At 41.2% G+C, this 26,014-nt stretch overlaps 3 protein-coding genes and 1 long non-coding RNA gene across 11 annotated transcripts in view; 2 read left to right on the plus strand and 2 right to left on the minus strand.

The window, feature by feature from the left end:
• FAM114A1 (family with sequence similarity 114 member A1) overlaps window positions 1-732 on the minus strand; it is a 56,916-nt gene extending 56,184 nt beyond the window's left edge. The window contains exon 1 of one of the 5 annotated variants that reach the window (XM_079989727.1): window positions 539-732. In XM_079989727.1, the coding sequence (XP_079845853.1) occupies window positions 539-599 (61 nt within the window). In that variant the 5' untranslated portion in view covers window positions 600-732. The remainder of the gene's footprint in view (window positions 1-538) is intronic. The other 4 variants (XM_079989729.1, XM_079989725.1, XM_079989728.1 and 1 more) reach the window with 4 other exon arrangements.
• Window positions 122-17,215, plus strand: LOC307223679. Its single transcript, XR_013842189.1, has 2 exons — window positions 122-200; window positions 14,500-17,215. It is a non-coding gene; the product is annotated as an uncharacterized lncRNA (long non-coding RNA).
• LOC307223560 (toll-like receptor 6) lies at window positions 2,408-9,305 on the plus strand. 3 transcript variants are annotated; one of them, XM_079989679.1, is made up of 2 exons: window positions 2,408-2,586; window positions 6,375-9,305. In XM_079989679.1, the coding sequence occupies exon 2, from the start codon at window positions 6,439-6,441 to the stop codon at window positions 8,815-8,817; it is 2,379 nt and encodes a 792-aa protein (XP_079845805.1). In that variant the 5' UTR covers window positions 2,408-2,586; window positions 6,375-6,438; the 3' UTR covers window positions 8,818-9,305. The 3 variants fall into 3 exon arrangements, with proteins under 3 accessions (XP_079845805.1, XP_079845806.1, XP_079845807.1); XM_079989680.1 differs by lacking the exon at window positions 2,408-2,586 and adding an exon at window positions 3,161-3,205; XM_079989681.1 differs by lacking the exon at window positions 2,408-2,586 and adding an exon at window positions 5,442-5,865.
• A 1,797-nt stretch (window positions 17,216-19,012) lies between the features above and the next one.
• KLF3 (KLF transcription factor 3) overlaps window positions 19,013-26,014 on the minus strand; it is a 39,603-nt gene continuing 32,601 nt past the window's right edge. For both annotated transcript variants that reach the window (XM_079989830.1, XM_079989829.1), the window contains 3 exons: window positions 25,303-25,453; window positions 22,951-23,111; window positions 19,013-20,635 (listed from right to left, as the gene is read on the minus strand). In XM_079989830.1, coding sequence (XP_079845956.1) covers window positions 20,454-20,635; window positions 22,951-23,111; window positions 25,303-25,453 — 494 coding nt within the window. In that variant the 3' untranslated portion in view covers window positions 19,013-20,453. The remainder of the gene's footprint in view (window positions 20,636-22,950; window positions 23,112-25,302; window positions 25,454-26,014) is intronic.

Here is a 26,014-nt window from a genome sequence, read left to right on the forward strand (position 1 = left end):
CCGTATTTCACATCCCCGTGACGATGACCCATGGGGGGCAAGTGGGCAGAGTTCATTTGGTCCGCCCTCCCCTCAAATCGACCGAGGGGAGGCCGCTAAAACAGGTTCTCTTCCTGTGGGCAAATCTGTTGCCACCGCCTCCGGCTTCGCTTGTCCTTCTTTAGCCCCGAGACCGGCGACTTATCTTTGCCGCCAAGCAGGTAAACGGTTTAAAAAAGGCGGGAAAGGAGCCAGCGCTTCGGGTCGCGCGCACAGTTTCAAGCCGCCTTTTGGTTTTTTTTCCCCCCTTCGCCCCTGCCTCTTAAAAAAAAATGGCGCCTAAAAAAACCCAAACCAACTTTCTCCATCGTTTGGGACTTGGGCAACTCTCCAGAGGCGCGAGTTCTTCTCCGTCTCTCCGCTTGCTTTTCTTAGGGGATTGCAAGCTTGCGCAGAAAAGAAAGAAAGAAAGAAAGAAAGAAAGAAAGAAAGAAAGAAAGAAAGAAAGAAAAGTGCAAGGGCATTTTCGTCTCAAAAAAATGTCCGCTATGTCACGCACTTGCTTCTCCCTTTGCAACTGAAGGGACTTTGCAGGGCTGGATCCTGCAAAGCGATTTCATGGAGATCTGGGTTTCAGATCCTCTCAGGCAGCTTTGAAAAACAACATGAAGGTGTTGAGGTTTGGCAGGTAGAGGAATAGAAAAAGGGGAAGGCAGGAATCTCTCTCACTTTTGATCTCTGTGCAGAAGAGGGCATTATAACAGGTGCTGCTCATCCTGCAGGGGCAAATATATATACTGGGTGTGTTTGTGTGTGTGTGTTTGTGTGTCTGTGTGTGATGCAACGTCTGCCATTGCCAGAAAAGCCAAGTCTTGCTCAGTAGCATGTGTGTGTGTTGATGTTTTTAAATCCCATTGTGTAATGATGGTGGGCTGGATCCTTGCACATGTCGTCTATCATTAAAAAAAAAAATCCTTCCCCTTTCTATGTTGAAGAACACAATGTAGCTTTAAAAAGGCAAAATATATTCATATGCGTGGGGGGGGGGGTTAACATCCACATAGAAATCAAATCAGTAATACAAACCGCACAATCCAGATCATGTCGTTTAAATCATGGCTGCAAACACTCTCCCCCCCCCCCCTTGGTACTTAGAGGGATGCGTAGCAATAACATCTCTAGGTTGTAACCGGGAATCTTTGCGTAGAGGCTGTCTGAGGAATTTTGATATCTCAAACATTAACGACAAAGCAAACAAATTGTTATTACATCTCTAAAGCGTGACAAGTTGCCAGCGCCAACTTTATCATGGTACACTCTGCATTAGAGCACAAATTGGTTGGCTTTGTGTTTCCAAATCAAGAAAGTATCAACATCTTGAGTATTTATTTACATGGCATTTACTCTCCCTGTACAACTGTATATAGCGTAATAGGAACAGCCTTGGCACCTTAATGATCACCTTTTTCCAAATGTGGTTCCCCACATGATCTGATTGCCATTGAGAATCTTATTTCAGATCACTTCAACCCTATGAATCCTATGAAAATATTATAAGAAACAAGGCATTCTCTGTAGAGATATCCATTTTATGGAACGCCTCAGAAAAGAATATTTGTTAGGTGCCAATGCTATGCTGTTTTTAGACAGATACAGGGCTGGTCCAAGACATTTTGGCACCTGAGGCAAACCACAAAATGACTCTCCCTCCTCACCAGGGAAAAGGGTGTTTGAATATTGACATCAGGAATAAAGGAGGAATGAAGATTGGGATCCGCTGCCCCTGTCACCTCAACTTGCCTCATGGGTGGGTCAGACCTGGCTGGTTAAAACAACTCTTCTAAAGCTTTCTTAAATAGCTGTCTTTTAAAACCATGCAGTTCAAAGTTTAAAATTTTGTATTGTTTTCTGAGTATGGTATGCTATTCTTTTATGCCGTTTCTTTGCTGGTTGTTTTTAGAAACATTGGTTATTATAGGGGTTTTAAACTATGCATGCTATTTATGTTGCAAGCTGCCTTAAATACACATTGTATGAGTGGAATGACTTCATTTTTAAAATCTCAAAAGGGTAGAACTGGCACCTTGAATTATTCTTGAAAGGTGATATGCCAGGCTGTATCATTACTGCACTTTTATAGGCCCACAAAATGCACAGTACATGGAAATGGATGCAGAGAGATCCCAGAGTATTTCAGCTTTTTCTCTCTTTATTAAGATAAGCAAGTTTCTAGTCCATATGGATTCAGTAATATATTTGAAAATGTGTAGTGGATGCCTGTTGAAATCTCAGAAGCAAGAAGGGTAATACAGTTTTCAATGAAAGTTGGACATCAGTGAACTGCATCATTCATTGTCTCTCTACATGACTTGGGAACCAGAACAAATTACATAAGATGGTAACAATGATAGAACAGAACATGCAAAATATGTGAAATGATGCAAATGTTTTCAATTTGCATCCTTTATACAGGCCACAGAATTTGGATTGCCAGGATGCAGAATTTTGCTTTATTTTTAAGCCCACAATGGACACAGTCCTGGGTTATAGGAAAATCAGTATGGATCCTGGGGTTATGCATCTCTTGTACTCCACCCTGGTCATCTGGCAAGTTGCCTACCCTTTTTATTTTACTTCATGATTTATATGCCTCTTAATCAACAAAAACCACAGTGGTTTATATAAAACAATATAAAATATACATATATATACATATATATACACACATATATATATATATATATATATATATATATATATATATATATAAATACAAACATTTAAATCAAATCAACATAAAATTATCAAAACAGAAATAAAGCCAGCAGTTTAAAAACATGTAGCATCAGGTTACATGTTGAAACTACCCATCTGGGTAAAGAGGAAGTCTTGACAGTGGCATAGGGTTCCTGTAAATTACGCCAAGTTAATGTTTATTTTTAGCTTGTGACCAAGTTGTAACTTAAGTTCCTCATTCCTTTTCTTTTAGTTGAGTTTGTGATCTCCTCTGAACATACTATAGTTTCCTCCCACTGTTAATTCATTTTGTTGTTGTTGTCTACCTTTTACTGCAAAGGCTGACAAATTTGATTGTGTCAAAAGTGGGACGGAGAATCTTCTGCCCCATCTTTAAGGCAACAGCATTCTTCCTCTTAAGACACTCTGTTTAGAAACACACTCTCTCCTGCTTAGAAACACACTCTCTCCTGCTGCTGAAAGGCATAAGGTAGGTGTTAATGTAACGTGAGAAAGTTTTGAATACTTTTTGCCAAGAGAGTACTCTTCACTTAACTTTTATTGTGAATGGTGAATGGGTCCAAAGTTTTTTTAGGAGATCGCTTTTGTGGGGGGTGGGGCAGAACCTCACTTAATTGAGTACTTTCAATGCTTTTCAGTAATTTTTGTGTATCTAGGGGGACCACTTGCCCCCACCTGGCTACACCCATGAATGTGTCCAATATTGTGAAAACACGGCATCTTCTTTTCCGTCCTTTTGGCTGTACTTGGTATCTAGCCATAAGCATGGCTTTGGTAGCCCCTGACTGCTGAACAGTAATAAAGCCTTAGGGTGTGTGCTGGCTGAAGACATGGCTGCTTAAACTTTCTCTTACCTGTTGCCTTTCCCCTGCAAGACCCCTCTCATCCAGCTAAGATTCCTGGACATGCATTTTGTGTATCCCATGAAAAGTGAGGAGGGGCCTGCAGATAAAGCATCCAAGATGGCTGTTCTTCAGAACCCATTCCCCATCCCTAAACCAACCCTAATTCTCCCCTTGCTGCTTTAACAGACATCTGTTTAACAGTGTTGGTTAAATATAGTCACTTATTCTATCTAATACCACCTCTTGGCACAGGGTTTTGGAAAGATTATCTTGTGAACCTCCCTGAGACCTGTGGGTATATGGTGGTATACAAATTTTAATAATAATAATAATAATCAGTGTAATTTATTGCCTTGATTAGGCATGGGGGTATTTGGTTAAGTCCTCGTTTAAAGTTGAATTTATCAAATTGAGAACCGAAAACACCCATCCTTCAAAATTTGCGCTTATCTGAATTTTGCTGTGCATTTCTCCAACCAAACAGTGCTGATAAAACATGTATATTATGTGCAAACATTAGTAAGTGAAAGTGTTATACAAAAATGCATTGTATTAGGAGAAATTGCATTCAGAAATGTGTACTTTGGTCAAAACTACCTACAAAAATGTGTCTGTTAAGAGAAATTCACACACAACTGCTGAAGACTTTTCATGAGGACATTTTGAAAAATGCCCAAATTGGTGCAGGAATGTGGAGAACCAAATTTAAGATTGGAAAACTGAGAAACTGAGCAATTGACAGATCCTCCCATCCTTAGTCCTGCCCATTATGTATGAAAGGCTTAGTCCTGAGGATCTAATCTCAGGTCTGCTACATTACCATTTGAAATGAAACGTTTTTCTTCATCACCATTGCCTGACTATAATCAAGGGCTCATCCACACTTTTGTTTCTAGACATGGGTCCAAATGGTTTTCTATTGTCCTGTCATTTTCCCCAGGAGAATCCCGATAGCTCAGATGGAAGAGCATGAAACTCTTAATCTCAGGTTCAAGCCCCACATTGGCCAAAAAATTCCAGGGGGTTGGCCTAGATGAACCTTGTGGTCAACTTCCAACTCTATGATTCACCACTGAATCAGAGAAAACACCAATCCTCAGAAAACTCAATTGACATTTGTTCCAGCCCTAATATATTATTTTCTGCACCACTCTCTGAGCAGTATTATTTTTCCATGGCAGCTTTATCCTCAAGCTAAGTTTCTTTGTGAGGAAATGTTATTGAAACTAAGGCTCTGTACATACCATGCATTTTAAACACCCCCCACCAAACATGGGAACTGTAGATCACCCTCACAGAGCTACAAATTCCAGCACCCTTAAAAAACTAGTTTCCAAGATTCCCCCCCCCCACGAGGGGGGCGGGTGGCTGCATTAGGGAGCAGATAAACCCCCAAAGGAATGTGGGTAATCTTTAAAGTAGCATCAGTTCCCTCCAAAGCAAACAACACCCACAGGGAACCCCATGCCCCACACCCAACTGCAAAAAATCCCCTTTAGGCTTCTTTTTCATTTTCCAGCTGTGTTCCATTATTTTCAAAATAATTTCTCTCTCACCCCCCCGTCACACATAGACAGAGTTAAACTTTGTTCAGAGTGTGTCCAGTAGATACAGTGGTACCTCTGGTTAAGAACTTAATTTGTTCCAGAGGTCCGTTCTTAGCCTGAAACTGTTCTTAACCTGAAGCACCACTTTAGCTAATGGGGCCTCGCGCTGCCGGAGCACAATTTCTGTTCTCATCCTGAAGCAAAATTCTTACCCCGAGGTACTATTTCTGGGTTAGTGGAGTCTGTAACCTGAAGTGTATGTAACCTGAAGCATATGTAACCCAAGGTACCACTGTACTTATTTTTATTTAAGCAAATTCTGAACTGGGGCTGAACTGCATGTGATGTCATGAAATCCATGACTGGACCTGCTAGGTGGTATCCAACTTAGTTTTACCCAGGTCCAATTACTTAAATGGGTCTATTCTGAGCAAAACATAGCTGGAAGTGACCTCGTAAAGAGGTAAAAGCTGGTGAAAGTGTGTGTGTGTGGTGACTGGTTAGCACTGTGAAAGGGCTTTAAAAAACAAATCCTTTCCTTGCACCATTTCCCCAAATTTCATTTCCCTCCAGGCTTCTCTGTGCCCTGCTTGGGGGGGGGGTGGTATATCAAAGATAAGGATTTTGTGGCCTTCAATATGTTAAATTCAAAAGTCCTATCAATGCCAGCTAGATGGCCAGTGGTGTGGGAGGATGAGTTGTACTCCAACAACATCTGGGAGCTGTAGATAATGCAGGTATGTATGGTATAGGATGCTTTAGCTGAGATACTACATTGCAGGGGTTTGGACTAGATGACCCTTGGTGTCCCAATGCTACAGTTCTCTGATTCTATAATTGTATATTGCCACAACATCTCATTTGGCCCCAGCTGAGAAAGAAATGGGGATAGCAAGCAAATAACAAGAAATCAGTGGTGGTGGAGACCCAAAATATGCATATATATATATATATCAATATCAATGCAACTGAATTCCTTTCAGATTCACAGTGGTTCATCCTTTTTCAAACTTCCAGAGAGATGTCTCACTAACTCCTGGAGCTGTGTAAGGCTTTCTGTATCTTAAACTGCAAAAGACATGTGGCCATCATGAAATCTCTTCATAACTATGTTTTAAATTGTCATTTGATTCTGCTTTTCTGCTAAATTATGAAGTGTCTTCTATTGCCGTAATAAGAATGAATATTGGGAGAGCTAATGTTTCCATTAGAGTACTTAATATTTTAATGTGAACTCTTTTTGCAGGAGTTTGAGGCTAATACAGAGTACAAGAACTCCACCAAGCACATTTTAAAGATCTTTATATGTCATGGCAGAAATGAACGGTCCAGACAGGAATGGTTTTCTTTGTATTTGCATCTTTACAATAACTTTCTGGAACAATACCTATACCTCTGCAGAAAATGGATTTAAAGCAAATTACTCAAAGAGTGGCTTAGATGCTGTTCCTAAGAATCTTCCAGCACAAATGACAGACTTGGATTTGTCATACAACAGTATCTCTGAACTTCAGATTTCTGATTTTAGTTCTCTTTCCAAACTCAGGGTACTAAATCTTTCTCATAACCTGATTAGAGAGCTTGACTTCAGCATTTTCCAATACAATAAAGACTTAGAACTTCTGGATCTATCACACAACAAACTGCAGTCTCTTTCTTGCATTCCTGTTACAAGTCTCAGGCATCTAGATCTCTCTTACAATAACTTCATGGACATGCCCACCTGCCAGGCATTTGGCAAAATGGTGAAGCTGGAATATCTTGGCCTCAGCGCTAGAAGAATACAGAAATCAGATTTCAGAGTTCTTGCTAATTTACAACTGGATACTCTCTTCTTGGGCTTAGAACACCTCACTGAATCTGTCCCTGGAAGTCTTCCAGCATTTAACACAAAGAAGCTTCGGATTGCACTCCCTGAAAATTCAGAATTTGTGTCTCTAGAACTCAATGTTACTGAAAGCTTAGAACTTTCAAATATCCAAGGTAAGCAAGTCAGTGACTTGATAACATTTTTGTCACAACCCAGCAAAAATGGGAAATTGCTAAACTTAACATTGAATAATATACAACTATCCTGGCTAAGCCTCACAGCTATTCTTCAGAAGGTGTGGGAATCCTCCATTGAATATTTCAACATCAACTATGTGAACATTTTAATATTTGAAAACACAAGTCAATCTCTCAATTATGCTGATACCTCACTAAAAGCATTGACAATTAAACATGCTGTTGCAGTTTCAGAGATGTTTAACCAGGAGGATGTGTACAGAACATTTTCAGAAATGAATATTGCATCATTGACAATTTCTCATTCGGGGATACTAATCATGTTTTGTCCTTTAAAACCCAGTGATTTTACTTATTTAAGTTTTTCACATAATTCATTGACTGACAAAATTTTTGAAAATTGCAAGAACTTAGCCCTCCTAGAAACACTCATTTTACAAAACAATCAACTTAAACAACTTGCCAAAATGAGTTTAATGACAAGTCACATGAACTCACTGAAACGCTTGGACTTGAGTCAGAATTTGTTGCAATATGAAGATAACATGAATGACTGCCACTGGGGTAAAAATATGATTAAATTGAATTTGGCGTCTAATCAATTGTCGGAGTCAGTATTTAGATGTTTACCAGCAAATATTCAAATTCTTCATCTTCAAAACAATCCCATTTCAAGCATTCCCAAAGAGATTACTGAGCTGATGGCTTTAGAAGAAATAAATTTGGCATCCAATAAACTAGCTAGTCTGCCTGGATGTGGTCAGTTTAGAAATCTGAGGTTCCTGAATATAGAAATGAACTCTGTTGTCTCACCATCTTCTGAATTCTATCAGACATGTCAAGGCATCAAACAGCTAAAAGCAGGACACAATCCATTCACGTGTACCTGTGAATTAAGACAGTTCATCAATCTTCAAAAGCAAGGATCTATGGAGTTGGTTGGTTGGCCTGACGCTTATGTGTGTGTGTACCCAGACTACTTAAGGGGGACCCTTCTAAGGGACTTTCATGTCTCTGAAGTTGTTTGCAATGTGAGTCTTCTGATTACGATAGTTATAATTGTTACCGTGGTCTTAGTAGCCACTGTTTCCTTCCTCTGCATCCGCTTTGATGTTCCATGGTATTTGAAGATGATGTGGAAGTGGACTCGAGCTAAACACAGGATTCGGAAGAGTAATCCTGAAGACCTGCTCCCCAACATAGAGTTCCATGCTTTTATCTCCTATAGTGAGCATGATTCTGAGTGGGTGAAAAACGTATTGATTCCAAACTTGGAGAAGGAGGATGGCTCCATACGGATCTGCCAGCACGAGAGGAACTTTGTTGCAGGCAAGAGCATTGTGGAGAATATCATAGACTGCATTGAGAAAAGTTACAAGTCGATCTTTGTGTTGTCTCCTTACTTTGTGCAGAGCGAATGGTGTCATTATGAGCTCTACTTTGCCCATCACAAGTTATTCAGTGAAAATGCCGACAGTTTAATCCTGCTTGTGCTGGAATCAATCCCTGCATACATCATTCCTGCCAGGTACCACAAACTGAAAGCTCTCATGGCCAAGAGAACGTACTTGGAGTGGCCAAAGGAGAAAAGCAAGCATGGACTTTTCTGGTCTAATCTTCGGGCAGCCATTTACGTTAAACTGTCCAGCAACGAAGAAGAGAGAGCATTTTCACTTAGTTAAATTTATATTAAAATAAACATATGCAGATTTCATTATATCATTAACGTTCATGTTGTATGGCTGAATATTGTATATGAGACTTTCAGTGGAAATGGCTCAGAATTACAGTATGTATTTTTTGAATTCAGGGAAAGTTTGATGAAGCTGGAAGACTGGTAAGATAACTGGAAAACAAGCTATTTATGTTGCTGTAATGCTGTACTATAATATTTCTGGAGAAAGGACAAGTATAATCTTGCTATATACAAGTGTAGGGGAAAAAATACATCAGGAAAAGAAACACAGATTGACTGCATCGATCCTGTTCCAAGCCGTGAATTCCTGAACCAAAGGATTCAAAATTAAGTCGCTAGATGAAGAATCAGTATCACCCTTGCAATGTAAGACTTCCTGCTTCTTGTAAGCCTCCTTGACATTCATTTGATTGAAAGGCAGCATGGTATAATTTTTTAAAATAACGAATTAAATGCTGTATTCTGCTTAGGCAATCCATCCACCTGAGGATATTATTATATTCTCAATACAATTTAATTAACCACAAGAATAATACATAGTGCACACCTAAGAGGGATAGGGCACATCTGGGACATCTGTAGAGCATGAGACTCTTAATCTCAGGGTCATTGCTTTGAGCCCCACATTGGGCAAAAGATTCCTGCCTTGCAGGGCGTTGGACTGCATGACACTCATGGTTCCTTCCAACTCTTCAATTTTATGACTCTGCCCTCTTCAGTGTTACTGTCTATATTATAATACATTGATTCTTTTAATGGAAAGTTGGTGCCATCTAGTGGTGTGCAATATACATGTTAGTAAAATAGAATAAAAAGGTAAAGGTACCCCTGCCCGTAAGGGCCAGTCTTGACAGACTCTGGGGTTGTGCGCCCATCTCACTCAAGAGGCCAGGGGCCAGCGCTGTCCGGAGACACTTCCGGGTCACGTGGCCAGCGTGACATCGCTGCTCTGGCGAGCCAGAGCCGCACACGGAAACGCCGTTTACCTTCCCGCTGGTAAGCGGTCCCTATTTATCTACTTGCACCCGGAGGTGCTTTCGAACTGCTAGGTTGGCAGGCGCTGGGACCGAGCAGTGGGAGCGCACCCCGCCACAGGGATTCGAACCGCCGACCTTTCGATCGGCAAGTCCTAGGCGCTGAGGCTTTAACCCACAGCGCCACCTGCGTCCCACAGTAAAATAGAATAGATGCTAAGAAATGAGAAAAGCTAATTTAACTTAAATTTAATAGGGGGCATATGTGCAAAACAATTGTGGGTTTAGAAAGGGATAAATATGGGAAGGCCCACTTATAAGGAAGGTATAGGGTGATACCAAATCCCCCATCAAAAGCGTGGTTGGCTCTTAGCATAAGTAGATGATGAATACACAGAAAGTTATCAGGATAAGTGAATACATCAATTTTGGTTTCTCTGTTTATCCTACTTCCAGTCTGAAGATCAGATCTCTACCAAAACATCTTCATGAAAACTCACCTGCATTTTAGTGTGTTCTCATATATACATTTTCGTATGCAATTTCCGCTTGCATACATTTTTTTTTTACAAATCAGTGTCCCCTAAAATAATGGCTTTTGTTTTTTAAACTATTATATGCATTTATACCAACACTTTCCCCTTGTTCATGTGTTTTTTTACACATTGCTTGGCTGGAGAAATGTGAATCCTGAAGGGTGGCTGTGTTCTGGTTCACACTTTGGGAAACTAAATTAGGCACATTGACCTTTAAATGCAAACTGCATCAAATTTCTCCCTCATCCCTAGATGTTACACCTAACATAGCACCTAAACTGCACATGATGTTCAAAAGTTATGACTTACAGTCCTCCACTTATATTAGATCTCATTTCCCAACTAATCTAGTTTTTCTCTGGAGAGTAGGACTTGAACCAGTGGCTTCAAGTTACAGTGGTACCTTGGGTTACATACGCTTCAGGTTACATACGCTTCAGGTTACAGACTCCGCTAACCCAGAAATAGTGCTTCAGGTTAAGAAGTTTGCTTCAGGATGAGAACAGAAATCGGTCTCCGGCGGCGCGGCAGCAGCTAAAGTGGTGCTTCAGGTTAAGAACAGTTTCAGGTTAAGTACGGACCTCCAGAATGAATTAAGTGCTTAACCCGAGGTACCACTGTACAAGAAAAGAGATTCTGACTAAACATCAGAAAAAAAAGCTATCTGACAATAAGAGCTGTTGGACAACGGAATGGTCTTCCTTGAGAAGTTGCGGACTGTCAGAGCTGCCTCTAGGTCCCAGCTCACAGAGGACCAACGCCAGGCTGTCGTTATGTACAAAAGTCTGTATTGAAGTTTAGTTTCCATTTCAAAGCCGCAGCGCGCAGCTCTACGTCTTAAAGCCTAGACCGGCGAAGTACCGTCTGAGTCTCCTCCCCTATGACACCAGTTTATGATCCTAGCCCGGCTCCACCTTTTATGCTGCTCTCTCCTCCTCTGGGTCCTCCTGCCCGCTGGGGCATTGCCCTTTCTGGACTCTTCCGACGCTGAGTCGCTTAGCTCCTCCCCCTCCCTCCGGCGGGCTTTAGGACCCGGTTCCCAATCCTCATTCTCTGCTGTCCCGCGCTCCTGTACATTTGAACTTGCCTCTCGCGCCAACCCAGTGACCTTCCTCCTGACCGTTACACTACTTCTGTCACTGCTTCCCTCTTCCGGGATACTGGCCGGATCTGACCTCCCCTCCGTTGTCTGACTCTCCGATGGAGGTGTGGTCAGCCCTGCCTTATCTTCTCTCCCTGGTGGGGAATGCACTGGCCCCGATCCTTGGGACTCTTCCCCCCCACTCTGCTCTGGTGGGGAAGCTGGTCCTGATTTCCAACTACTGCTCTGGGAGTCCCTGCTGCCCCCTTGCTCCTGGGACGTTCCCCTTGGGAACCCCCTACCCCTGGCCACTGGCGCCCCCTTCTGTGAATCTTCCGATTCGCTGGAGAGGCTCATGGAATCCCTCGGTCCACTGTCCTCTTCTCCTACGCTCCCCTCGGATTCTTCCCCTTCGCTCTCCATCTCCTCTCTTCCCTGTGCCTCTGCTCCTGAACCCCTGGCACGGACTCTCTTTCCTTGGGAGCTTTTAAGCAGAGATTGGGTGGCCATCTGTCGTGGATGATTTAGCTGAGATTCCTGCATTGAAGGGGGTTGGACTAGATGACCCTTGAGATCCCTTCCAACTCTATGATTCTGAATATACATGCACTCTAGTTTGAAAAGCAGTAGGTGGCAATAAAGGCTTGGTAGAATCTGAGAAAAGCTGACCAGTCACAACTGAAGCCATGCCAGGAGCTGGTTATGTAAACAAAATGCATTCCTCAGAATAAAAGGCATGAATATGTCTGAGTGGGCTTTATTTCTCAGTCCACTCCCACAATTTCTGTTCGGAGTTGGTGTTTAAGAGTCAATCACAAGCAGTTGCTGTGACTTTATCACCGCTTCTGTTGACAGGATCAATATAATTTGTTCTTTATTATTTAACTCGTAGGCTTCTGGTAGGGATTATTCATAGGACTAAATAGACATAGGACGAATTAATCAGATTTCTTGATTGAAAACCTGCTCTTAAAACTAGGTCATCATCCACATGCAACAATTTTTTGAAAGGAATTTTTTTTTGGATTTAATATTTACACACTCCCTTGCAGCCTTATATAACCTTGCTGGGCACACAGTCTAAACAACATTCTTCACTGTTAGAATTAAGGCGATTTTAGTGAGTAGCACAAATAATAGATTATTATTGGGTGAAGTTGCATAACTCTTATTAAAGGAGACCAGCTATGAATTTACAGAGTTGACATTTAAAGTCAGGTTTCAATGGGCCATGTTTTAAGTCGGCTTCTATCTGCTAATGTTGTGAAAGTACAGAAGTGGCTTTGAAGTTGCCTACAGGAAATAACCTTTGAGACACAAATCCCTATATATCCATGTCTAATGTACGTCAGGAATTAGTGAGCATCACCACTGCTAACATCACATTCACGCCAGAGTTGTTTTACTCTTGTTATTCATATGACCAAACAATGATGTTGCGTTGTATGCAAGACAAAAGAAAAACCAGTCTTTCTATGCCACCTGGTGGACATTTCTTGCACATGCTTTCAACAATGATATGCAAAAATTGCATCAGGGATATTTGGAAACTTGGTACATTGGAAGAGGCTCTGGAACTTTAATTGATCAATATATAATTTTGTATGATTTGGCGAGTTGTATCTTCTTTTTACTCTTCTGGTATGGCTTGGTGTGTTATTTTTTGTTGGATAAATAAACTTGAAATGTGTAATAAATTCCTTTATGTCTGTCTCCCAGTATGGGTTAAAATGGCTTATAAAACATTATAAGGGCAAGAAGGGGGATCCCACTCTCTCGGGAGTTCCACTTTCCCTTGGCCAGTAGAGATTCCGGGCACGAATTATGTCTGTAGTCAGAGAGCGAGCTGAAGGATTTTTCAGGGGAGAAATCTGTGCAAAACTGGTAGCCTGTTGTTTAATTGTATTAAATCTTTTTTTTTTTTTAAATGTTAGGAAATTTTAAAACAAGTACCTGATGCACATCACTCCCTGCAGTACATTTGCATTCTTTGTTCAGAAGACATGAGCTGATTTGCTTCTTACTAAACTGGGTAGAGTCAGGGCTGGTCCAAGAGATTTTGGTGCCTGAGGCAAGCCACAAAATGCGCCCCCCCCCCCGCTTCCCACCAGGGAAGAATGGGTGACTGAAGATTTACACCAGGAACAAAGGGGTGGGGAATAAAGATCCACATCAGGATTTGCCGCCCCTGTGGATCCTGCTACCTGAGGTGGTCCTCACCTTGTCTCATTGGTGGGCGAGCGTACTGCCTACATGTTTTTCTTAATATCTAAACAAAGGAGGGGATGCGGGTGGCGCTGTGGTCTAAACCACTGAGCCTCTTGGGCTTGCCAATCAGGAGGTTGGCAGTTCAAATCCCCGCGACAGGGTGAGCTCCCATTGCTCAGTCCCAGCTCCTACCAACCTAGCAGTTCGAGAGCACCCGTAAAAAGTAGATAAATAGGTACTGCTCCAGCGGAAAGGTAAAGTGTTTCCGTACGCTGCCCTGGTTTTGGTGTTCCATTGCGCCAGAAGTGGCTTAGTCATGCTGGTCACGTGACCCGGAAAAACTGTCTGCGGACAAACACCGGCTCCCTTGGCCTGTAAAGAAAGATGAGCGCTGCAACCTGAGTTGTCTGCAGCTGGACATAACTGTCAGGGGTCCTTTAGCTTTACCTTAAACAAATAAAGAGGATAGTGAATAACTGGGAGGTGGGAAGTTGACTATTCAGGCAAGGTACCTGGCATAGACTTGAGGGCGGCAGACACCCCAACCTACTATTGTCCTGAAAATATAGCATGCCCAGGTGCCGCAATGTCCAAGAACCAAAAAACCGGGTCAAACCGACCCTTTGAATCAATGAAAGGTTCTTCAGGTAAAATCCTACAAGACCTTTCCTCTGCTGAACACTTCATAATGACTACCCATCTATTAAATATTTACTTCATAGGTGTTTTTCACTTGGGTAGAAACCAAGCAGGAAGCTAGAAGGGGCAAGTTCCTTCTTTAACATCCATAAGAAATTCAGCACTCGGTTCCTCCTCTGCCAGCTCCCAGCAGGCTAGTATTTCATTATTATTTTTATTTTATTTTGCAGGCTAGTAACTCCTGGGGACTTACAAGGCCAATTTAATGGGGTAACTTGTGAATGAAAGCAGAAAATATGATGAAGTGATGCAAAGATGGGTATCTTTTGTTGTATACGGGAATTAATGCTAGGGCAATCAAGCAGAGAAACATTCACGTTTGGTCAAGTGCACTTTAAATAATCCAACTTCACTTGTGCATATAATAATTCTGAAAAATAACAAGAGTTTGTACATGTGACTAGTTGTGCCAGAATAGAAATGCAAAGCCGAATGTGTATTTTATTGATAGTAATGCAGCACAGATTTCAGGTCCATGATTCCTGATCTGGCTAATGATGTATGTGCAATGGCCTTCTGCATGTGCCAGATGTGTTGAATATTACGATCTGCTGTTATATTTGCAGTCAACCAACTTTCTTAGGTGAGACACCAAATAAGTAATAAATAAGCTCTCCTAAAGAATACGGGTGGACATGGGACGCGGGTGGCGCTGTGGGTTAAACCAGAGCCTAGGGCTTGCCGATCAGAAGGTCGGCGGTTTGAATCCCCACAACGGGGTGAGCTCCCGTTGCTCGGTCCCTGCTCCTGCCAACCTAGCAGTTCGAAAGCACATCAAAGTGCAAGTAGATCAATAGGTACCACTCTGGCGGGAAGGTAAACGGTGTTTCCGTGCGCTGCTCTGGTTCGCCAGAAGCGGCTTAGTCATGCTGGCCACATGACCTGGAAGCGGTATGCCGGCTCCCTCGGCCAATAAAGCGAGGTGAGCGCCGCAACCCTAGAGTCGGCCACGACTGGACCTAATGGTCAGGGGTCCCTTTACCTTAAAGAATACAGGGCTGTATCTAAGGACAACTGCCATTTGGCGAAATCAAGATTCGGGGGGGGGGGGGAGTCTTGTCAAGTTTTGAGGGATAGTTTTAACTACATATTGACATTTGATATTTGTCTTGTTTTATTAACAAGTATAATACATATAGTATACTATATATAACATGAGGACTGTACAGTACAAATTATGTTCACAGTTTGACATGACAAAATGTCATTACTGAATTCCCATTGGACTACCAAAAATAGAAAGTGAAGTTACATTAAAACATTCACATATTTAGTGAGAAAGATTACCAAAATGCTTCAGTATCTGCAAATGATAGGAATGCATGCTAGAAACCTTTAATTACCCGATTATTATTAGCTTATAAAATATATTACATTTTATTTTTAAAAAAATTCTGCATATTTTTATACAAGTATTAAAGTAAATGTAATAGCCCTGCTACATTTGCAGGTAAAGTTTTAAGAGATGCTAAGCAGGAAGATTATTTTGACCGTATAACATTTAAAATACATAAATATCAAGAAAGTGCTAATATTTGTAAAATGTAATGGGAATTATTATAGCCCTTTTCAAATAATATGTATAAAATACTTTTGCAAATTCTGTTTAAAAGGAAAGGATTTGCATTCATCTACACCTTGCTAAGTTTGAACAGAACACAAAGAAGATCCTGCAATTAGAAGGTTTTGTGTTGTGTGTTAAAGCTGGAACTACAGTGTGCAATTAAAACCACATTATAGAAATATCAGCTTCACTCTGAACAATCCCTCTTGGAACAACCCATAATGCTATTTAACTGAAAACATGATCAACAGTATCCTGAAAGTTGCATTCTGTACAGTGGAATACTACTAGTGCACATGGTTTGTTTAGAAAAGTAACTTTTAATTATTTGGACTGCGTACTGCTTCCCCAAACACAAGTGAATCTTCCTCATTTGCTAACCACCTGCTTTTCAAAATTGCTTGAGCCTCTTCTCTTGCAATTACATGTCCCCCACCCCCAGTAGGCAGACTATCTCCACTTGTAATAGTGGAGCACAAGTAGTAGCAGGAAGTTCTATAGGGCACGCTCAAGACACGTGTTACAATCTGGATTAGAAATGAGGAAGTTTGCATGGCTAAAATGGTCTACACTTACTAAAAACAAGTCCGCTTCCCACCATAAGAACCACAGAATTAAAGTGGGGAATGCTGCTACCTCTAAGCCGGTGGGAGACTAGACTTTGACTGTCGTATCAGAGCATGGATTCTTATCTCCCGATTTCAACAGAGCTACTCCAGTGTAAGGGCTTTTAGGACTGCATCTTATCTCCCTAGGAATATGCAAATATACGATTAGATCCAAAGTTCCCTTCCTCTGCTGGAGGAAGACTCCATCAGAAGAGAACCTTTGTATCCAACGCAGAGCCTGAAGCCCCGATTGAAAATATGCAACCAGTTCCATTTGCTTTCTGACTCCTCTTTCCTAAACATCAGTGTTTTCCAATTTCCCACTACACAGAAAAACATTTTTGAAGCGGAGGGGACCTATAAACAAAGAGTGTTTGAGCTGGAATAGTTATTCCTGATTTAGACTGCAACTAGCAATAATCCAAGGTGCAGAAAAGATAAAAATCTCATCACACCTAAACAAGCCTTTGGCCATACTGTTTCTCTTTGAATCCCAGAATTATATACAGAAGCATGCAGATAAAATGTGGAACTTAGTTTGCCTGAAGTTAACTAGTCACATAATTTTTTAATGTGGCATTAATAAACCATCTTAAAGGGGGCATTTCCATTTTGTATTGCAGGTCATTTTCTGCTCACCCTGCTGCGATTTTTTTTTAAGCCCATGTATTTGATACACAGTAGAACATTCCAGAAACTTTTTCTTAAAAACAAGGGCAAGTTTCCTCCTGGCATTTTATAGGATAAACTCAAATGTTGCTACACACTTGAAACAACTTCAGATGGATTGTGAGAATAATTAATATAGCAGAAAGTATTTTTTAAAAAAATAAAAGATAACATGTAGCAGCACCACAAATGAAGGAGTCTTTGAAGACATATCTGAACGACAAATCTGATGAGCTCGGAAAGTGGTAGCTCTCTGAGTATGGAATTGAAATCAAAGGCACTTTAAGCCAAGCACTGCTAAACATCCTAAATGGAAAAAAGCAATTTCAGCCATGCTTAGACACAGTTTACCAATTTTCATATGCTGGTAATTTGTATCCGTTACGTTTTAATGTAGAAGGGAAAAGATATATCTTATTTTTGGAGGGATCGGATCCAAAGGAATTAAATTTCGAATCCTAGTATGGCACTCTGTGCTCCACAGTTCCCACTCCTGTTTTGCTGACACTCAGAAATCTCATCAAGTTTCCACGTTCAGTGTTTTTCCATGTTAGCAACAGAGTAGTTTAAGTGTGTCAACACAACAGAAAATAATGTGTTTCCCAGATTTGCTTGGCAACACTAGAGAGGTTTTTTCTTGCTCCATTTATATTTTGATGGAATGGGTTGCAGATGCTTCAGTACAATTATTCCTGGTTTAAACTAGCTATTAGCAAAGCAAAAAAATGTGCCACACTTTTAACTGGATGTCTCTTTGGATTTCCAGGCTGGTCTTAAACATTCCTAATTCTTGCAAGGTTTGATTGTGAAACAGCCACCATACACACGTGACTGATTACACTGAACAATGCAACAGTTCCCTTGCTCTGTCAGTTTAATTTCTAGAGAGAGATTAAATTTGTATGAAGCGCCTATACATCCAACTAGGTGAAGTTTCAAATACTTCTGGGTTTTGCTTTAAAGTTTAAAGAAATGTAGAAAGCATTTCTTTCTCTTCCTTCCCAAATTTACCTTTATTCTTCTGTTTTCACAATAGCAACTCACAAGCTGAATTCTGCACCTGTCACTCTGCAGAACGTTTTATTATTGCATTCAACAAAGATACTGTTCTCGACAGCCTGCCTCAACTTCCTTGCCATTAATTAAGTGGCAACTCTTGCTTATCAGCCTTCTAACATGTTCTGTGAACGTTTTCCTTTCAGGAGTGGGAAAGTGCATGCTTTCTTGAAGGGAAGAAAATGTCACAGCACAATCCTATACATGTCTACTCAGAAAATTAAGTCCCTATTTGTACCTCTTTTTAAACTGATCCTTAGTTAATGAAGTTACTGAATTGATGATCTACACATGATTTTTTGCCTATTAGTTATGGAACACAGAAGAGATGAATTCAATCCCGCATGAAATTTAGATGGAAGGAACCATGATGAGTAGAAGGGGGCAGGGTGGGAGAGACTCTTTATCACTGTTATTGCTCTTTTTTCAGTGTTTGAACCTTTATTGCTATGAATTTATACTTTTTAATATAACATTTAATTTTAAATAAGTCCCATTGCTTGCCAATGTTGCTTTCTGCCATGAGTGTGTAAATGATTGCAGCCTCAATCAATCTTAAGTTACCTGGGATTTACAAACCAAATTGAATCTGAGAAAAAATGTACAAGGCCTATCTAGAACAGGTGTGCAGATACAGAGTGCATGACACAAAAAATGATGGCCATGATCCAGCCACAGTTACTTCGTTACATCTGATTTCAATGGGAGAGAGTCACCAAGCTAAGTAAGCACCCAGCTGTACTTTATTTTTCTGTGGAAGAAAAGAGGAGACAGGACTACAAAAAGTGCTAGAAAATAGTTTATAGAAATGAACTATGGAAGCCCAACACAGTTTATGAAACAGTAGAAGCACACTACTACTTTGACAGTGTTGAATGAAAGAAGTTGCTCCTGAAAGGGTAGTTAACTCAAAATGCATTTGATTACAACAGTTGATTTCGATAAAGTGTTTCCTAGCACATTATGAGTTCCTTTCCTCTGTTGTTCGTTCCCCTTATTGCTGCTGGCCTCAATATATATATCTATCTCCATTTTTAAAAATATGAAAGCCAAATGACCCATAATTCTAACAAGAGCTCGTAGGCACACTGGTGAAAGGAGTAATTTTTCTTTCCTTCAAATCTTTCCATGAAATCTCTAGAGGATATGGAATAGTATCAACCATGCTGGATTTTTAAATAACTATTTTTTGGTTGTATATTTTACCACTCCTAGCATGACTAGCATGAGTATTCATTTGTGATACTCAAATTTTGAGATCTACCGAAGTGCTTAAATTCAGAGGTTGTCTTCCTCACTTATCTTAGGAATATGGTGGTGCCTTCCAGCAGTTCAGGTTCATTTTGCTGAAAAGGTTGCTGCTTCTAAACTGTGCCAGGGAAAGGACCAGAGGCCTTGTGTAGACAACAGGAAATGCAGAGGAGTGATGAGAAAATAATATACCTACCACACCTCCTCAGTGAGGTAGATTATTGCATGTATCATCGAATGCCACATCATACGAGTACCATGTGTGTTCCATTCATACAGCTGAACACAAAACACAGATAACTACACTACAAGAAGGTCTTTGCTTAATGAATCTACCGAGGCACTATTATCCAGGCAAACACAAGCTAGCATTCTACACAACAGACAAAAGAGAGGCAATGTACAACATGATGCATTGACAACATTTCTGCTGATAAACAGCCACTCATCAGTCAAAAATTGTTCCATTCACTCCCAGTTTGAGGATTCTTTTTTTTTAAACACATCCAAAAAGTGTCTTGTGGAACATGCTTCTACAACCAACCACATTGGAAAAGGATCCATTCGTTGCATTGCTGAGCATAAAAAGGAGACACGCATCCTTTACAGGGTACAGAGTCTCTGGCAAGGACTAGCAGGCTGGATTTCCAACAACAGTGACTATGATCGACATATGCTGGTTAATTAAATGGCAAAACTAGCCAGCTCGATTACAAGATCTCTTAAGTCTCACAGAAATTTAATCTGCATGCTGGCAAGCAAGGGTTTGCTTAGCAACCCCCAGGAAAAAAAAAATGTTCACATTCTGTAGGTCTGACCCGTGGCATGGGCAAAGAAGGGTCAAGCAAACATCTCTTACTGACCATAGGGAAGGTTTCAAGGCTATTAATCCAGAGATTCAGGCCCGCTGAATCCAACTTAAAATGCACAGGTTAAAAATGAAAAGAAATATGAAGAGAGACGAAGGAAGAGTGTTTCAGACTAGCATGTGGCGCTTCCTATGAAGGGCAAGATGGTCGGAGCGGGAAAAGCTACGGTCGCAGTCTGGGCACTGGAAAGGTTTGACTCCTGTATGCTTCCGGAAATGCCGTGTTAGTTCATCAGATCGAGCAAACTTCCATGTGCAACCTTCCCAAGTACATTTGTAAGGCTTTTCACCTGAGGCCAAAAAAGAAAAAAAAGGAAGGGGGAAAGGCAATTAAAAAACCGAAGCAAAACAAAAACTCATGGAACATATTTTCATTTTACACAACGAACACATAAGAAAAGCAAGCCTCCGTTGTCAACAGCATTGTTACTTAAAAACTACAGGATATTTTTACATTTACACCAGATGTTCTAGTAAAACAGGTTTCTCTGGATTAAAAATGGGCCTTAGAATGTCTTTATATTTGATCCATAACTGACCTTGTCCACGAGCCCTAACTGTTGCTTTTAATCTTGAGTTACATTCAGTTTCATCTCTCTGAAAGCTCTTCAGTCCTATGGGCATTATTTGCCCATGGTGAGGTTATTTTTGTTGTTTTCTCCCTTCCCTCCCACAAGCCAGCATGCTACACAGGGTTAGAGAGTGCCTGGGAGAAAAGGGGAATTTGTGAAAATTGCACCCTTTCTATTTGTGAAAGCCTTCACTGGAGTAAAGAGCCATCCTTGAACAGAGCTCAGAAACAGAGAACAAGATCTGTAGAGAGAATGCTGCATCCAAGACAAATTTAGTGATGATGTAGAAGGGTGTGGTGGTACCAGGGCCATTCAGTAGAAAAATAAGAAAAATAAACCAGCCACCACTCAGAGAAGCAAAAGTGTGTGCCAAAGAAAACAAAAAACCAAGGCTAAAATCCTTTAACACCTGCCAGGGGATAGGCCCCAATGAGTACAGCAAGGCTTAAGCTAAAGGGACCCCTGACTGTTAGGTCCAGTCGTGGCCGACTCTGGGGTTGCGGTGCTCATCTCGCTTTATTGGCCGAGGGAGCTGGCGTACAGTTTCCGGGTCATGTGGCCAGCATGACTAAGCCGTTTCTGGCGAAACCAGAGCAGCGCACGGAAACGCCGTTTACCTTCCCGCCGGAGTGGTACCTATTTATCTACTTGCACTTTGACGTACTTTCGAACTGCTAGGTTGGCAGGAGCAGGGACCGAGCAACGGGAGCTCACCCCGTCATGGGGATTCAAACCGCCGAACTTCTGATCGGCAAGCCCAAGAGGCTCTGTAGTTTAACCCACAGCGCCACCCGCGTCCCTTACAGCAAGGCTTACTTCTGAGTAAATATTCATTGGACTGAAGTGTAAATAATTAAAAATACAGGCAAGTATTCCACATTTTACATATCTGAAGCTTCAGTCTCAAGACTGAGAAAGTTTCTGGTATGTGACACATGTTACAGAGAGGTAGGGTGGCCTTAATTTGAGCCACTCAAGAAACTAAGGAAATACAAGAAGTGATAATGCCACTGCTTGTACAGCACATTTACTTCCTGGCACCAAAGGGATAAGTGACACTGCCATGGCATGAAAATACAATAACCTGAGCAAGACACATGATACACTGCCAATAAAACAAAATATGGAGCGCCACAGTGGTGGAACAGCATTTATTGACAGCAAGCATGTTGCCAATAATTAATGGGTAGACAGGGCCACGGTCAGTTTTGCTTTATGGCTTTATTTACGACCCCATGGCTAGAGCAAAACCATTCCAGTCAAATTAAATTGTATATATTCCCCACGCACATTTTGCATTCCTACAGCTCAATTCAAGCTACAGCAGTTCTAGCAGCAACTTGGGCTGATGCAGCTGTCCTGCCAATCAAAGCATCCCTAACCTTTACATTACAATTAGAAGTGGCTCATGTTCATTTGTGTTGACCTTTGAAGTTCCTAGGGACTATAAAAGCCAACAGCATACTACAAATGGAGGGTCTCCACTCACAATGTTCAGCCCGGACACTGAAGTCCAGCTCTAAGAGCCTTCTGGTGATTCTCTCACTGCAAGAAGTGAAGCTATAGGGGACCGGGCAGAGGGTGGTGGTGGCGCCCTCCCATCAGATGAAGGAGATAAAGAACTACACAACTTTTAGAAGACATCTGAAGGCAGCCCTGTATAGGGTAGGTTTTTTAATGTTTAATGTTTTGTTATGTTTTTATATCTCTTGGAAACCTAGCCAAATGGGCAGGATATTTATTATTATTATTATTATTATTATTATTATTATTATTACCACCCCCCTGTTACCACTCCTTTTCTTCCAGAGCACCACAACGACCCTTGTGCAAGAATACTCTGTGTCATTCACTTCTACATCTATAGGAAAAGTGCCGGCATAATAATGGCTCAGTCAGAAATTAGGTCTCAATGTAATCTTAATCTGCCAAGGAACCAACACTGTATGATAATGGAGCTATTTTTCCCCCCTTAGAAACTTCTGAGTTGGGTTGTGACAAGAGAACAAGTGTTCTTTGGATCTGCCTCATACCTGTATGTGTTCTTCTGTGAGCTTTCAGGTGGGAGCTTTTAGTGTAAACCTTGTTGCAGCCTTCGTAGTCACATCGGTGTATTCTGCGCTTCCTTTGCGTGTCCGGAGATTCCACAGGTAAAGGCCTCTTACCAGGCTGAACGATAACTGAAGGGTGATTTCTGCATGAAGTTAAGCCACAGGTCAACGATGAAATCTGCTTAGCTACATCGCCCTTAATGTTAGACCACAGAACTCCTTTATTCACTACCCCCTCTGTCTTTTGGCAGCCTAAACAACATTACATGCATGTGGAAGAATTCAAGCAAGCTTAGCAAATTTCATGGTCTTTCGTGGTAATATTTTGGCTCTCTTCCCTGCTGGGGGTTTTATTCATTCTGTGGGATGAACAACAAAAATCTCCAGAGCGTGCTAGGCTTTTTCGTTTATTTTTAAGATGAGGCTCTTGTTTCCCAGACAAGCATACTGTATTTAGATTTTCCAAATTCTCAGTTAGTGCTTCCAGTGAACGTCTATTGCTTTTGTTGACATATTTTCCTTCTGCTTAGGAAAGAAATTTTAAAAATGAGCTGGCTCACAGCTTTTTTACATTATTAAACTCACCAGTTCTTTCTTAAAAGGCTTTATTCTCAATTCCCCTAGAGACCAATTAAGAATTTCCTGTTTAGGGCTGGCATAAGGGTGCGGTCTCTCCTCACCACTGATGTCAATCACTAAAAGTAGAGTTTAGTCTGTATGTGCCACACCCAGAGGATGTCAAAAATCGACTCTTAGGCTTCCATCAGTTGGAAGTGTGTGGCCTCACCAGAGCACATTTATGCACATTAAGAGCATTTGGCCTAGGAATAACCCTTAAAAGCAGGCAGTAACAGCTGGGCAGTTCTGTATCCGTACACGTTTATAGAAAAGACAGCTAGCCATTCATTATTTCTAATTAGCAAGCAGAAAGCCCCAGCTCTTATTTCCTGCACCTAGAACTTCTGTCTTTAAAAAAAGTGGGACTTCAGTAAGTGATTGGGTTTTTTTTTTAAGAAAAGGAACTGTATGTGGTACAAGTGATGATATGAGGAGGAATAATGTAGAAGAGCTATCAACATATCAGAGGTAACTATGTCATGAAGCCCAATTAATAAAGAGTGTTTTTGGTAACTTATCATGGTGCAGAGCTAATAGGAAAACTAGGGCACACAGACTTCAAAAAGAACCAAACCCTATCTAGACCAAAGTTCTGCCATCTATCCAAACAAATAGCTCCAGATTTCAAGTAAGAGAGCCGAGCCAAATTGCCAAAATAAAAGGACTGGGGAGAGAATCCACAGGCTCTATTACCTGGTTTGTTTTAAATTTGATTTTTTTAAAGTCTTTTTGACCGCATGGTGTCTTTATTTTTTGTTTTAAATACCACAACTAAACTGAGTATAATCTACAACATCTCTAACTGCAGCAGGTACAGATCTCACAAACGAAGTTTTGAAATGTTACATCTGCACATTTCTTTGATATTTTATTGCACCAGTGCAACTCAGTTACACTAATGCAAGATGTCTTGCAACTGATAGTGAAAGGTTGATCTCCCATCTTTTCTGTCAAGGGGTGTGTGGAAGGCCTGAGGGAGGGGATAAAGAATTGTTCTGGGTACAAGAGTAGCTGTGTCCATTAGCTTGACTTCAGTGATACAGGTCACCTTCTTTTAAGGTTCCTAGCAATGTTTTAAAAGTCTCTGAAGAAGTTTCCCAGGGAAGCTTATCCTGTCTCCTTTGAGAAAGGGAATGAGCTGTTATCTCTTTATAAACCCAACTAAATCATGCTACATGTGAGATCATCTACTGCTATTCAACTGATTTATGAAACACACCCTAGAAAGCATCTCAAAGCATTTTCACATTGCAAAAAAAGCCATATGCAAAACAACTACATATATAAAAACAATGTGTGTGTATATAATCTAAACAATTTCAAATAAATTCAGATACCAACTGTGATAAAAGTCTCTTCCTAAAAAGGCTGGCTGAAAAAGTCTTCAACAGGCACCAAAAAGACAATTTACATGATTGGTTGGGTGTAAGAGACAACCCTGTATTTTAGGTATTCTGACCCCCAAACTGCATAGGGCTGTGTACTCCAGAACTAGCACCTTGGACTTAGCTCAGAAGCTAAATGGCAGCTAGCACAATTCTTTCAACAGTGGTGTAATAGGATGCAATATTCTGCCTTGTCAGCTGCATTTTGCACTAGCTGCTGTCTCCAGGGCAGCCCTGCATCGAATGCAACACGGTAATGCAATCTACGATGAGGACGCAATTAATTATTATGCTCAAATGAGGTAGCATAAGACTCCTGTTAGCTACTTACTCTTGAAGCATTGCTTGAGGAGGCGACAATGAGGTCATCAGCGGAGGGGACATTTGTTCAGGATAGTAGTCATTCCTAGGAGATTCCATGCCTGGTTCCACCTTAATAGATTTCCTTAGGGCTTGCTTCTCATAAGATTCTATAACAGACACTACAAGAAAAACAAACACAGCAAATAAACATATTTCCCCATCTTCTACATGCCGCCTGTAACTAACATAAGATATTCCTGGGAAGATAGTCAACTGCTGAATATATTTTGTAGGCTGGTAAGTTCTGCATTCGAAACACTGTTACTTATTGCATTTTTTACTGCCCTTGCTTCCTCCAAGGAGGTCAGGACTAGGGCTGGACGATACATGGTTTTCAACGTCGTGATAATATCACCAGCTAAACAGCACAATATACCGATATATCACGACGTCTGAAATAAGGATGGAGCTAGGCATTGGCTGGCTTCACGGTTTTTCCCACATCCTGTTATGCAGAGTTAACGTATTTTTCGCTCTATAGGATGCACTTTTTCCCCTTCAAAAATGAAGGGGAAATGTGTGTGCGTCCTATGGAGCGAAGATGCCATAGCCCCGCGACCCTCTCCCGGCTGGAGAGGTCACGTGCGACTATGGCAGCAGCCTCTCCGCTGCTCCCTGACCTGCTCTTTGGGGCTGGTGGTGGGCTTGCCCCGCCAGCCCCAAAGAGCAGGTCGAAAGGA

Source organism: Podarcis cretensis (assembly GCF_951804945.1).
Source record: "Podarcis cretensis genome assembly, chromosome: 9".
Classification (NCBI taxonomy): domain Eukaryota; kingdom Metazoa; phylum Chordata; class Lepidosauria; order Squamata; family Lacertidae; genus Podarcis; species Podarcis cretensis.